Here is a 14832-nt window from a genome sequence, read left to right on the forward strand (position 1 = left end):
AGTGGAAAACCAAAAACAAAAGAAAACCCAGATGGTGACCACAACAGGAAGACCAAGAATGGAGTTATCAACAATTTAAATCAAGTACTTAAATTATTCCAAATGCTAAAGGAAAAGGTGAACAAATAACTAAAGGAGACAAGGGGCAATGGAGAACAATGTTGCAAGAAACAGAGCATTTGGGAGTTAGAAAGTACAGTACGTGAAATAAAAAACACACCAGAACAGCAAAGATGCCTAATTTTAACCTATCATTATGCCTCAAGGAACTAGAGAAAAAAGCAAAATTGCACCAATTAGCAAAATGATAAGCATAGAATAAAAAATATCCATTTTTGAAATTCAAAATTTCTTTGAAATTTTGAGTTTTAGTGAGAACTGAGAAGAAGAAATAAGTGGATATGTTTCTTTTTTTTATTTTTAAAGATTTATTTATTATATGTAAGTACACTGTAGCAGTCTTCAGACACTCCAGAAGAGGGCGCCAGATCTCGTTACGGATGGTTGTGAGCCACCATGTGGTTGCTGGGATTTGAACTCTGGACCTTCGGAAGAGCAGTCAGGTGCTCTTACCCACTGAGCCATCTCACCAGCCCCATGGCTATGTTTCTAATGGAATTGGGAGATTAACAAGTAGGGGGTAAAGAATTGGCTCTGGGTTTAAGAATACTTAACACTCTCTCAGAGAGTGTCATTTCAGATTTTAGCACCCAACAACAAATAGCATCTCAGCAAATACCTGTAACTCGAAGTCCCAAAGGATCTAATGGTTTTCTTTGGTCTTTGGTGGCACACGTGTGTGCACTTGAGCATAAATAAAAATAAAACATTTAAAAGTTTAGGAAATGATACCCTATGACAAGTTAAATAATTGAGATGAGGAATGAACGTGGAACATGGAGGGAACACTGGGGAAAAAAAGAGACAAAAATACTTGTGATCATATGTATAGAAAGTCATGAGGAATCTACACACAAAAATTAGACATGATAAATGAGCTTGGTAAAGTTACAGAGCACAGGGTCAATAAACTAAAATTATCTTCAGTGCTATATAGAAAACTAAATAATCTATGAAGGAAATTAAAAAGATTGTGAGACTACCTCACTGACTATTAAAAGGAGCAGGGTAATACGTAGATGAACATGAATGAGTCTCCAAACATACTTATCAACAGCCCCACTGTGAAAAACTAACTCCAATTACAGGAAATGTCCAAAGTATAATAATCTGTAATGACAATAGACAGACTAGAGATTGCCAGCAGGGATTGGGAAGTAATGAATGGGGTGCTGACTGCTTAGTGGATTGTGTTTTTCTTCTGGAGTAATGAAATGTTCCAAACCTAGAAGAAAGTCATGCTTATATAATACTGTGAAACTGCTACATGCCTTGGAATTCTACTCATTAAAGCTGTTACTTTTATGTTATGCAAAGGAATTATGGTACTGATACTACCATCACTGGGGAAAATTCTGGAATTTTACTGCCAATAAAATATTGTGCAGAGGAATTACTAAGTAGACTAAAGTGGAAAAGTATGGTCAGTGCAATTTGGATAACATGTTCTTTTCTCTTCTTTTTGTTCTCTTTCAGATTATGTCTGGCCTTTACCTAGATATTTGTGCCCCGTCTGGATTTCACTAGATGTGCTATTTTCAACTGCGTCCATCATGCACCTCTGCGCCATATCGCTGGACCGGTATGTAGCAATACGTAATCCTATTGAGCATAGCCGGTTCAATTCGCGGACTAAGGCCATCATGAAGATTGCCATCGTTTGGGCAATATCAATAGGTAATTATACCTGGCCATAGAATTGCAGCGGCTATGCTCAATACCTTCGGATTATGTACTGTGAACAACCTACAGACGTCGACTGGTAACATTGCGTTTGATCGGTTGTCGAGTAATTATTCTTAACCTACATATCTGATATTTAGGTTAAAAATAATGAAAGTATTATAATGCATATGGATATGGTACCTAAGCTTACCAGTTGTATAGCTAAATTATTTTTTCATTAATATACCAGTGGATTTTGGCAACACTGATACAAGATGCTATGACAATTACAAAACTATAAGAATAAGCCTAAATTTAAAAAATAAAACATTGAAATCTATGAAAAGAAAGATCTTTTCAGAATATTTGCCCCACTATTTTTACATTCTTCATACTCAAGTTGTCAATGGAAAATAATAATACAATTTGAATTGCCATAAAGTAAATTTATATAAATTTGTTCTGTAATTGAACAAAATTTATGATTTCTCACAAATTTTAATTACGTTTTGAATTCTTAAACAAACAAAAAGACAGCTGTTGCCCCTCTAAAGATTCAGAATAAAGAGAGATAAACAATCACGTTATTTCACATACTTGAGATCTTTGTCAGTGCTTGACTGACATTAAAGTCAAGAACTGTAACTAGAATGAAGTTAGAGCATTTCTAATCCTCTCTCACACACTTGAACTTATATTGTCTCATGAAATAATTTCTCTTCAACCTTATGTTTCTTTAAAACATTCAAATGGAGAAAATAGCTTCTTGACTTTTCATTAATCTTCTAAAGTTTTATCTCTGGATTAGTCAAGCAAATCAATTTATATCACTATTAAGATTGTTTTCTTGTAGTTGTTGTAGATCATTCTGTGATCTACAATACACCGTTAGATAACAAGCCATGAAGTTTCTCACAGAATTCCATGAATCTATATATGCAAAATTGCACTTATAAAGTTCAGTTGACATTCTCTGCATTTATAAATCAGCATATAAGTCGTTAGATACCAATATGACATTTTTAAGATTAAATGTTATTTTGCATCAAGAGTAGATGAAAAAGTATAACTTGTACATTCAAAAAATGTAAGAGAAATGACTAATTTTCAAATTTAAAGAATAATATTGTAGATTAATAAAACAAATTCAAAAGTATATATTAAAATGTAAATGAAAAATAGATTAAGATAGAAATGGAAAATAGATTGATAATATAAAATCAGATAGCAATGGTAAAATTAAAACCAATTATTTCTAAAATTACATTACTATAAATAATCTAAATAGTTTAAGAATTCCAGAATTAGAAAAATAGCTATTTAGTAGAGTATATTGGTTAGCTGTGGTCTTCCAAATCACTAATAGTGCTCTAAATGTTTTTCATTTTCATAAAGGTTTAAATTAGCTTATTAATCTAAAATGTCTTATTTTTTAAAAAGCACAATTGAATTTATCTATAAATCAACTATGTAGATACTAAAGTCTTAACAAAAGTATGATTTGTAATTCATACACATATCCATATGTACACACAAATATTTAATATTTACTTGTTTAAATTCTATTATACTGTTTTCATCTTATCTTTTATCTATCTTTCATAGACACATCTCTGGGCATTTATTTCTTTGGCTTTTATTGTAAATAACATTGGTTTTAAAATGTTTATTTCCAATTATTTGTTGGCAATTTTATATAGAAATAAATACAGCTAATATATTATATATTTATCCTTTGCCCAGAAATCTGGCTAAATTCATTTGATATTTTTAACAGTTTATTAACAGGATTAATGCAATTTCCTATATATGCTCCATGATGTCACTTATAAATGATAACAGATTCATTTGACCATTCCTTGTCTTAAATCTTTATTAGTCTTGCTTTATTGTCCTGACAAGGCATGTAAGGTAGTGTCCAGTGAAAGAGCAAGTAGAAGGCATTTCCCTTCTTTTCTGATTAGTATTTTAATACTGCATAGTGGTGTGGCTTCTGTGGTAAAAAGCTTGTCTGGCATTTATAAGGCTCTAACAAAGGGAAGCAATACAAATGATGTACGGTAGTTCCGGTCTTTTATATCTTTCATCAGATTCAGCAAGTTCCCTTTCCTTCTTCTATATTTACTGTAACATTTTCTAATTAGTGGGAATTTTCTCAAATCATTTTTTCTGTCTAGTATGGTGATTATTAGATATACTTTCTCCTTTATTCTCATAGTATACTAGATTATATATGTTTTTGAATTGTGATGAACCATGAATTCCTCAAGTAAGTTATATTTGGTAATAGATTTATTTCTACATCATTAAATTCTTTTAAGATTTAATTAACCTTTTAATGCTAATTGTCCAGAGAGATTTGCTTTGTCATCTTGCTTTCTTTGGTATTCAGTTTTGGTGTGATGGTTATGTGTACGTCCATAAAGTTAATCTGAAATGATCTTCATATCTTTTTTCAGGTTTTGGAAGATTTTTAGCATTTCACCTTTGTTTAGAACAAGTAAATAATACAGTCATGTAGCCTTCCATACCTGCAGATCATGTGCGTTTGTGTGTGTGTGTGTGTTGTCTTGATTATTGATTTAATCACTTCAAATGAATAGGAATATTTTGTTCCTCATATTATTTTGATAAATAGTCATTTTCAAATAAAGAACTTTGTGTTTTATCTACTGTTTATAATGCAAAAATCTTACATCATCCTTTGCTAAGACTGGCTATCTCTTTTCTTTCTAAGTTTGCCTATGCTCTGTAAGGTTTATTGAATTTCTAGAAGAAGCAAATTTAATCATTGATTTTTCTCCTTTACTTCCCTTGTCCAATCCATTGCTATTTGCTCTTTATCTATTTCCTGTAGGTTTATTTCACCCTTTGACAGTAATTTTATTCAGTGACTCTTCTTTGGGTTTGGCTTACTTTCTAGTCATTACTTTTAAAGGAAAATTGGTTTATTCATTTGAGGACTTTTAAAATATAAACATTACAGTTACCTTCTTTTCTTGTAAACACTGCTTTCATGGGGCCTCATAGTTTGTTATGGGATGTTCTCATTTTCTTTTTCTCAGCATCTTTTTTTTTTTTAGTTAGGTATTTTCTTCATTTACATTTCCAATGCTATCCCAAAAGTCCCTCATGCCCTCCCCCCACCCCACTTCCCTACCCACCCACCCCCACCTCTTGGCCCTGGCGTTCCCCTGTACTGAGGCATATAAAGTTTGCAAGACCAATGGGCCTCTCTTTCCACTGATGGCCGACTAGGCCATCTTCTGATACATATGCAGCTAGAGACACGATCTCTGGGGGGTACTGGTTAGTTCATATTGTTGTTCTCAGCATCTTTTTAATACCTTATGATTTCTACTTTGACTCACTGTACTTATAGATCTGAGTTGCCTAATTACTAGTTAATTCCCATGTTTTGCAAATTCCCATTACCTTTCCATTATTGAATCCTACTTTACTCCATCTTCATCTGAAAGTATACTTTGCCTACTTTCAATCCTTTTAATGTAATTAAGAATTATTTCCTGCTTTAACTTACACTCTATTTGGAAATTTTTGTGTATTTAAGAAGAATATATATTTTGCAGATGTGTAGAACATTTGTAGATATCTGTTAGGTCTATCTGTATTATAGCATAGATCAAGACCTATAGTTTCTCCTTCATTTTTTGTTTATTCAACTTGTCAGTGAAAGCTATGTAGTGGAATCTCAGTATTGTTTTTGCAATTATCTACTTCCCTTTAAATTATCTTAATTATTCTATGAGTATTTATAATGTTTTATTTGGTGAATATGTCTCCATCATCAACATGTGATTTTGTCTGATTGCCAACTTTTACTACTTTACCTACTGTGTAGCTGAGATTATTTCAGTTTAAAAGTTACTGTACTTTTATTTCAGTGTCAGTTGAAAGGATTATTTAATGTTCTTGAGATTTCTGTTTATGTGATGAGCTCCTTCTGCTTCTGCTTCTGCTTTTGAGATTTTTGCACAGCCTTAGTAAACTTACATTTTATTATTGGGTCTCTATACATAGTCCCTTTTAACTTTAGTCTAAATGGAGTTAATGGTGCTTTTGAGGATGTATAGAAACTTACTTGCTTCAAATTAGTTAAAAAATTGGCCACTACTTCTTCAAATATTTTTCCTGACTTTTTTTTTGGCATCCTTCTTTATGGAACACCAATTGTGCATGCACTGATAGACTTGATTGCATCTCACACATATTTGGAAATTTCTTGATTTTTCTTCATTATTTAGTCCTTTGTTCTTTAGAATGCATTATCTCAGTTGATATTTCTATTTATCTCTCTGGTTGTCTCTCAGTCTCTCTCTCTCTCTCTCTCTCTCTCTCTCTCTGCATTTTCTAATTCTGTCTTTTTGAAATAACAAATCTACCATTGAACCACTAATTAATTTTTCATTTCAGTGACTGTGTCAACATTTTCCCATAATTCCCTCCCATTTTCTCTATTTTATTTTCAGCTATAGTAAAGTCAAAATTTTTAAGTTCAGCATATGAAAGAGATTATGACTTTCTATGCTTGACTTATTTCATAAGCACAATAATCTCCAGTCCCATCTATTTTCTTGCAAATGACAAGACTGCATCCTGATACATGGCTGGATATTGTACCATCAGGTACATAGATTAAATTCCCTGTACCCATTCATCAGTTTATATGCATGCATTGTTTCCATTTCTTGGCTATTACAAGCAGTGTTGCAAAGAATATGGAAATACAACTGTTTCTTTGATATACTCATTTAGTCTTGTTCAGGCATATACCCAGTAATGGAATTTCGACATCATATTTTTAATTTAATTTAGTTTAATTTCTAGAGGAAACTCAATACTGTTCTTCATAATGACTATACTAATTTAAATTCTCAGCAACTACGTGTAAAGTTTCCCCTCTTTCCACCTATTCATCACCTCTTGCTAGTGTTTTTTTTTTTCTTTTTTCTTTTCTAGAATTCACCTAAATCTATCTCATTGGGGCTTTTTCTTTGCATTTTCCTTGTGAGGAAGAATTGGTTATGAGATATCTGATTGGCTTTTTATAAGACTATATTTCAGAAATGTTTTAACTGGGTTATTTGGGAATTACTGGTTTCTAATGTTGCTATTGAGGTGTTTGAGTTCCTTGTACATTCTAGTTACTAACCTCTAATCAGATGGACACTTTTAAAGTATTTTATTGAATTCTCTAAGTTTTCTCTTAAATCTGTTGACTCTTTGCTATACTGTGAAATTTTTTAAAATAAAATTTGATATAGACCCATTTGAATATTTCTACTTTAACATCTTATCCAAAAACTCCTTCAATTCATTATCCTAAAATATTCTCTTGTGTTTTTTTTAATATAGTTTCATGTATAGTATTTAATTTGTTAATCCATTAGTTGATTTTTATACATGGCTATACAAAGGCTAACTTCATTCTTCTATAACTGAATATCCAATTTTCCCAAAACAATATATTCTTTCACTAATAAATACTCTTTTTGCCTTTACAAAAGATACATTGGGGGAGCTACATATTTACTTTCAGAATTTCTATTGTCCCACTAATATTTCTGACCATTTTATACTATTATAATGCTGTTTTGATTACTATAACATTTATAAAATTAATCTGATTTATGTGTAGGCACCAATGGTTATAAACTTCCTTCTTCCACTAAGTTTGTTGTATGTCATATGTTTTAGAATGATGTATTTCTATTACCTTTTAAGTTCTCGCTTTGATATATTACTTATTCAGGAATAAATTGTTAGGAATGGAGTGATTGCTCAGTGGTTAAGCAAGGTTATTCTCTTACAGGGCACCCAGGTTTAGTTCCTAGTACTTATATGATAGCTCAAAAACTGCCTGTAACTCCAGTCCTAGGGGCTCTGATGACTTGTGAGATAAGGCCTTTAACTCTTTCTCCTATTATCAAAATCTTCTACTTATGAAAATATTTTCACCACTTTAATATCTTATATGTTCACCACAAACAGTTATATGGGTCTCTGGATTTGTATGATTTACAGTTGATTGATTTCCTACACTTTTATTATTTTATTCAATTACTTAACATCCCAATCACAACGTCTTCCCTTCTTTTCTCCCAGTAACCGCCCCCCCCCCCAGCCTCTGTGCACCTTTACTGCTCCCATGGCTCCCCTCCCTTTCTCTGAGGAAAAAGAGAGGCCACTCATGGATATCAAACTTCCTTGGCACATCAATTTGCAGTAGAACTAGATGCATCATCTTCTATTGAGGCTAGAAGAGGCAGCTCAGTTAGGGAAAAGGGAGCCAAAGACAGGCAACAGAGTCAGAGACAGATACTGCTGCTATTGTTAGTGGACCCACAGGAAGATCAAGCTGCACATCTGTTATATATGCTTATGGGGCCTAGGTCCATTGTTATATGTATGCTCTCTGGTTGAGGCTTCAGTCTCTTGAGAGTCCCTATGTCCTGAGGCTTCTTGATTCTGTGGATTTTCTTATGGTATCCTTGACCTCTCTGGCTCTTTCAATCCTTTCTCCCCCTCTTCCATAAGATTCCCCATGCTCTACCTAATGTTTGTCTGTAGGTCTTTTTATCTGTTTCCTTCAGCTGCTGGTTGAAGCCTCTCAGATGACAGTTATGCTAGGCTCCTATCTGTAAGCATAGCACAATATCATTATAGTGTTAGGGGTGGGCTTTCTCTCAAGGCATGAGTCTCAAGTTGGAGTAGTCATTGGTTGGCCAGTCCCTCAATTTCTGTTACCTCTTTATTCCTGCACATCTTGTAGACAGGAAAAATTGTCGATTGAAAGTTTTGTGCCCCCCCCCCAACATATATACAGTGTGGGGTTAATGTCTCCATCCCTCCATTGGAAGTGTTGCCTGATTACAGGAGGTGGCCGGTTCAGATTCTGTATTCCCTATTGTTAAGGATCTTCTTAGTTAGGGCCACCTTCATAGATCCCTGGGAGTTTCTATTGTGCTAGGTTTATGGCTTGTGCCAGAGATGCCCCCACCATGTATTCCAGTTCTCTTGCTTCTATCCTCCTCACACTTGATCCCCACCCCATTTTCCTCCTCACCCTCTCTTCCACCCAGTTCCTTCTATCCATCTACCCCCCAATGTTTTGTTTAATTTTTATTATGATTTTATTTCCCCTGCTCGGTGAAATTCAAGCAACCTACTTTGGGCCATCCTTGTTAGTTAGCTTCTTTGGATCTACGGATTGTAGCAAGACTAACTTGTACTTTATAGCTAATTGGATTTTAATAAATTTGAGAAAATTTCAGCTATTATTTCAAAAATACTTGTTCTGTTCCTTCCTTTCCTTCATCTCTTGTTACTTCATGACTCTCCCCTCTTGCTCATGGTTAAGCTGGTCTATTGTAGAGTTTTCCTCTTCCTGGTTAGGTATCTCTATTTTTTTTTTATTGTCTTCAGTGTTGAACTTTTCCATACTATAATACAATAAGTAACTTTCTCAGAAAAGAGATTAAGAACTACTTTCTTTATTATCAAATATCTTCTAAGATAAAAATTCTGGGTCACAATTCTGGATCTGGAGTTAGGAAGGACAGGGATGCTAGCAGGGTTTGCTTCATTACATTTCAAATGCTATCCCGAAAGTCCCCTATACCCTTCCCTGCCCTGCTCCCCTACCCACCCACTCCCACTTCTTGGCCCTGTTTTTCCCCTGTACTGGGACATATAATCTTTGCAAAACCAAGGGACTCTCCTCCCAATGATGGCCAACTAGGCCATCCTCTGCTACATATGCAGCTAGAAACACGAGCTCTGGGAGTACTGGTTAGTTCATATTGTTGTTCCACCTATAGGGTTGCAGATCCCTCTAGCACCTTGGGTACTTTCTCTAGCTCCTCCATTGGGAGCCCTGTGTTCCATCCAATAGATGACTGTGAGCATCCACTTCTATATTTGCCAGACACTGGCATAGCCACAGGGTTTTCTTAATGATAAATGTACAGTAGTGTCTGAAAGCTTGGTAAAACAGTCTTTTGGCTTGCTTCTCCATTGCTGGAACCACTGCTTTATAGTTTGTAAAAATAGCAATTTAGGACTCTGCATTTTCAACATCAGCATACAGAAAATAGAACTTCCATTGTATGAGTGGAGCATGAGCAGTAGAGTGGAGTCCCTGCCTATCAACTATATTCACCAGATAATAGTTTCCTTGACAGGATAGAAAAAATTGCTAGTGTCCTGCCACTCCTTGAAACCTGCATCAGGCTCAATTTAGTGATATGGAAAACCCTTGTGCACTGGTTGTATCATGTCAAGGAGAGACTGCCTGTCTCATTGAACTAAGAGTTAGGAAGAATAAAATGTGTATTATTCAGACACTACAGAATCTCATTCTTCATTTTAAGCAGTAGTAACTTTCTTGACTAAATGTTCCTTTTGTGCTTCGTGCCTATTTCTAGAGACATTTTCCTCAGTGATTAGGATGGACTCTAAGACATCTGGGTATGCTTAGACAAGAACCTTCTCACTGACCCTTCATTGTTTGTTGTAAGTTTTAGTAGTATTTCTGAGAACTAAGTTGGCTATGCTTTACTTTATTATTATTTATATGAATAATATTCTGCTCTATGAGCATATTTAATTCTTGTGTTGAATTAGCTGAATATTTTAAAAATAACTTAATTAAAGTCTTTATTTGATCTGTTCAATATCTAGTCTCCCAGAGAAAGATTTCACTGGCTCATTTATTATGCCTTGGCTACATGTTTGTTTTTGGATTAGGATTTTTTTATTGCTACCTTTGGCTTGTTGGAACTTAGATTCTCCCTATTCCCTAGGATTTGCTGTTTCCATGTTTTATTGTAATATTTGTTAGTTTTGGGACATTTCTGAAGGAATGGCACAAAGGATATGCTCTTTGTCATTGAAGTCTGTGCCTCATTAGTTTAGTGGTCAGCTCGTAATTAGGTAGATATTAGTTTCCTGCCTGGAAACAATCAATCCACTTCCTTGCCAGGGTCCATGTTATTGTTGGGATACTTCTTCAGCATTTAACTAGAGGATAAATCTCTTGTGGACTTTATATTCGCCCTGCACAGTGCCTCTGGGTCAGCAAGAACTGGAAGCTTAGGGCCACCTGTTCTTACAAAGTACAACTTTATGACTGAATGCATACTTAGAGAGATCTGAAGTATGGAAACTATGTTAGAACTTGGCAAGTCTTTATGCAATAACTATTTCTCAGCTTCTCCCCAGTTTCTTTTTGCTTATTACATCCACATACAAGTGTCACTTATCGCCTCAGGCAATTGCATTGTTAGACCAGTTGCCAGAAATGTCCCTTGAAGAGAGCCTTTTAGAACTAGGTAACCTATTGAAATCCAACAGCAACAAAACATTGATTTCAGTCGGTCTTCGAGGACAACACCAGGCATGACAGATAGCTATATATCTGAATTCCTGGATTTGAATGATCTACTCCATTTTCTACCATTGTATCAGAACCATCAGCTGTTATTATTCCAGGCTACCATTGATCTGAATAGCAGACGATGGTAAAAGGCTTGATGCTTGCCAATAATAAGGCATTTTTTCTTGAATCACAATTTCCTCTGTCATTACTACTCTTTGATTACTTTGTATAGCCCTAAAGTGATAATTCTAGTTTTTCAAGGTTTTCTCCTGCTTTTACTAAGAAGAAAAAAAACTTTTTGAAATCCTAGCTCAGCGATTTTCATAGAAGGCACTCCTGCACTGTTTTTTTTTCCAGTAACCACTTTACTATTATTAATATTAATATGCCCTTTCCTCCCCTTCTCCTCCTCACTTCCTCACTTCCTCACTTCCTCTCTTCCTCTTCTTCTTCCTCTTCTTCTTCTTCTTCCTCTTCTTCTTCTTCTTCTTCTTCTTCTTCTTCTTCTTCTTCTTCTTCTTCTTCTTCTTCTTCTTCTTCTTCTTCTTCTTCTTCCCTTCTTCTTCTTCACCTTCTCCTCCTTCTCCTCCTCCTGCTCCTTCCTCCTCCTCCTCCTCCTCCTGCTTCTCTTGCTATGTATCGGAAGCTAATTGCAAACTCACAGAGACCCACCTGCCTCTGCCTCCAGGACAATAAACTTCTTTGGAACTCTGGTATTGATTTTTCGATCCCAATTCCTTGATAGTTATTTCCCAGAATAAGAAATACAGTAAATTTATAAGACTAGAGTCACATTTAACCATCCCCATTATTTGTGTGTAAAGTGTGTAATGTGTACATGCATACATACAGACAGTGACACACACACACACAAAAGGGGAGAGGAGAGTGGGGCCTCCCTATGTAGCTACCTAGAAATTCACTATGTATGCAGACTGGGCCTGAATTTGTGATTACCCTAAGTCTGTTTTCTGAATATTGGGATTCTAGACATGCACCATCAAGTCCAGCTGCTATATCACATTTAATCTTACATTTACATATAGCTTATGGATTTGTCACTGATTCTTGCTCATATCCTGCTTTTTGTTCTCAAAGACTTATTTAAGCATCTTTCACACTGAATTTTCTTTGTATGTAATAAAAAATGTTTCATCTCACCTTCAATTTTGGAAAAAGAAAGTTTGTTGATCAACCATTATTCTTTGTCCAGTTTTTGGATCTTGTATTGTGGCGATGTCATGTTTCCTGGTAATGTGAGAAAATATTCATATTTTTTCCTCTGCATGCAATATGCCTTTGCTTGATTTCAAATTTTTATTACATCATCGTTTAAGCTGATTTTTGTATTGGTGAGGCTTAAACTAAGAACTCATGGCATTCCAGACAAGTCTCTCTCATGTCTCTCTCTCTCTCTCTCTCTCTCTCTCTCTCTCACACACACACACACACACACACAAACACACATACACAGAGAGAGAGACAGACAGACAGACACACACGCTCTTTTATTTTAAAAGCAGAAAAACATTTGTCCTGGTGTGATACCTTGCTCTGGTGTTCAGAATTCGTTTACCTTCAGAGAAGTCCAGGTTGAGATTTGTTTCAGCAACTTGTGAAATTGTTAACCATCATTTTTTAAAATATATTTGTTGATCATTCCTTTCTAGAAACATAATAGTTGCTCCGTTTAATATTATTTCATACATGTCAGCCTTTGTATTTTTTGTTTTTCATGATGTTATTCCCTAAATAAATATCATTAAAGTTCCTGACCTCTAAAATTAGTTATTTTGTCATCTAGTGGCTTTCAGTTGTATTGAATATTATAAACATTAAAATTTCTGCTTATTCTTCCTCTGGTTGCTCTTCTATTGAAATTGATATCTTTTAAATGATACTGATTTCCTTTCATTCATATTAAAAAGTGGACTTTGAGATTTTGGTTTCTTTATATCAAGCTCTGCTAGCACTCTTAATCTATTACCATTAACTTTTTATTTTTATTACTTATTGATTCTACTTTCTGCTTCTTTGAGTTGAATAACTTTATTTGAAGATCTAGATATTGCTACCCAATATAATACTATTTATTTTAAGAATACTATTGACAGTTTTCCTCATACTGTGTCACAACTGACACTTCTGCTCAGTTTTCTTGGTTTCTAGATCTTTATTTTTTAGCATGCTCTAGAATATAATAGTTCTAATAATGCACTGTTTTTCCACTCTAGAATTCAGAAGTGTATGAAATTTAAAAATCTAGAGTGATCATATGTACTATTGCTATGTTATAGATAAAACTGCAAATTATTTGTAATTCACAGCTTCATTTATATTTCAAGAAATAAGGATAAAACAAAAACTGCCTCCTGATATCAATTCCATAAACCTTAAGCAATCGTTTTACCATTTTTTTTTTAAGGAAAGTCTGTAGTGAACTTTAGTTGATCTGAAAAAAAAGTCTTAAATTTTACTTTTATTTATAAAAAGTATGTCCATTTAGATAAAACTCTGACTTGACAGGTGCAGGTTCATTAGCTGAGGTTTTCCTTAGTTCTCTGGAGAGATGTTTATTGTCATATTATTATATTATCTTCCATCTTTGTGGCTTTTCATTAGAGTTGTCATTTTTTCCACTTGTCACTTCTTAGCATTTTAAATTCATATTTGTAAATAATTCCCTGTGGATTTAGCTGTTCCTTTTGAATTTGACCTGTTAAATGTTTGCTGAGCTACAAATATCTAGAGATGCATACTTTCTCATCAAATTGAGCCAATTGATGTCATTATTTTCTCTGGCATATTCATACCCCATTTTCCCTCTTGTTCTAAAACATTATTCATGTGTCTGATAAATTTCTTGCTATTGCTTCACCAGTTACTAAAAATTATATTAAATTTTGTAATCTATTTTCCCTTTTTGTTATTGAAAATCTCTTATAGTCCTGCCCAAAAGTTCAGGTTCCTTTCTTTTCCCATCTCAAACAATGCTTTCAAGTTTGTGCATCTCATTTTGCATTCAGACATATTACTTGATGGTTTTAAATTTTCCATTCTTTTGTCTTTATGTCATTAAAAATTTGGGGGGATAATGTGAATTAACCCTGTTATATTAACTTTTTAATTTTCTAGAGCATCACTAAGAGTCTAAATTATTTTCAGTTCCAGGGTGTTACTTATATTTTAGACTGGTATGCTATTATCTACTGACTACTCTCCTTCCTGAAGCCAAGGTTGCAATTCATGCTACGTTGCAATAAATTATTTTCAAATTTATTTTTTATTTTTTATTTTTATTAGGTATTTTATTCATTTACATTTCCAACGCTATCCCAAAAGTCCCCCATACACTCCCCCCACTCCCCTACCCACCGACTACGACTTCTTGGCCCTGGGGTTCCCCTGTACTAAGGCATATAAAGTTTGCAAGACCAGTGTAACTCTCTTTCCACTGATGGCCAACTAGGCCATCTTCTGATACATATGCAGGTAGAGACATGAGCTCTGGGGTACTGGTTAGTTCATATTGTTGTTCCACCTATAGGATTGCAGATCCCTTTAGCTCCTTGGGTACTTTCTCTAGCTCCTCCATTGGGGGCCCTGTGATCCATCCAATAGCTGACTGTGAGCATCCACTTCTGTGT

General features: G+C 34.5%; 1 protein-coding gene across 1 annotated transcript in view; it reads left to right on the forward strand.

Moving 5' to 3' along the window:
• Htr2c (5-hydroxytryptamine receptor 2C) overlaps window positions 1-14832 on the forward strand; it is a 212188-nt gene that overhangs the window by 182803 nt on the left and 14553 nt on the right. The window contains exon 5 of the mRNA XM_021153505.1: window positions 1597-1797. Within this exon, the coding sequence (XP_021009164.1) occupies window positions 1597-1797 (201 nt within the window). The remainder of the gene's footprint in view (window positions 1-1596; window positions 1798-14832) is intronic.

The sequence above is a fragment of the Mus caroli genome, chromosome X, assembly GCF_900094665.2.
Source record: "Mus caroli chromosome X, CAROLI_EIJ_v1.1, whole genome shotgun sequence".
NCBI classification, from domain to species: Eukaryota; Metazoa; Chordata; class Mammalia; order Rodentia; family Muridae; genus Mus; species Mus caroli.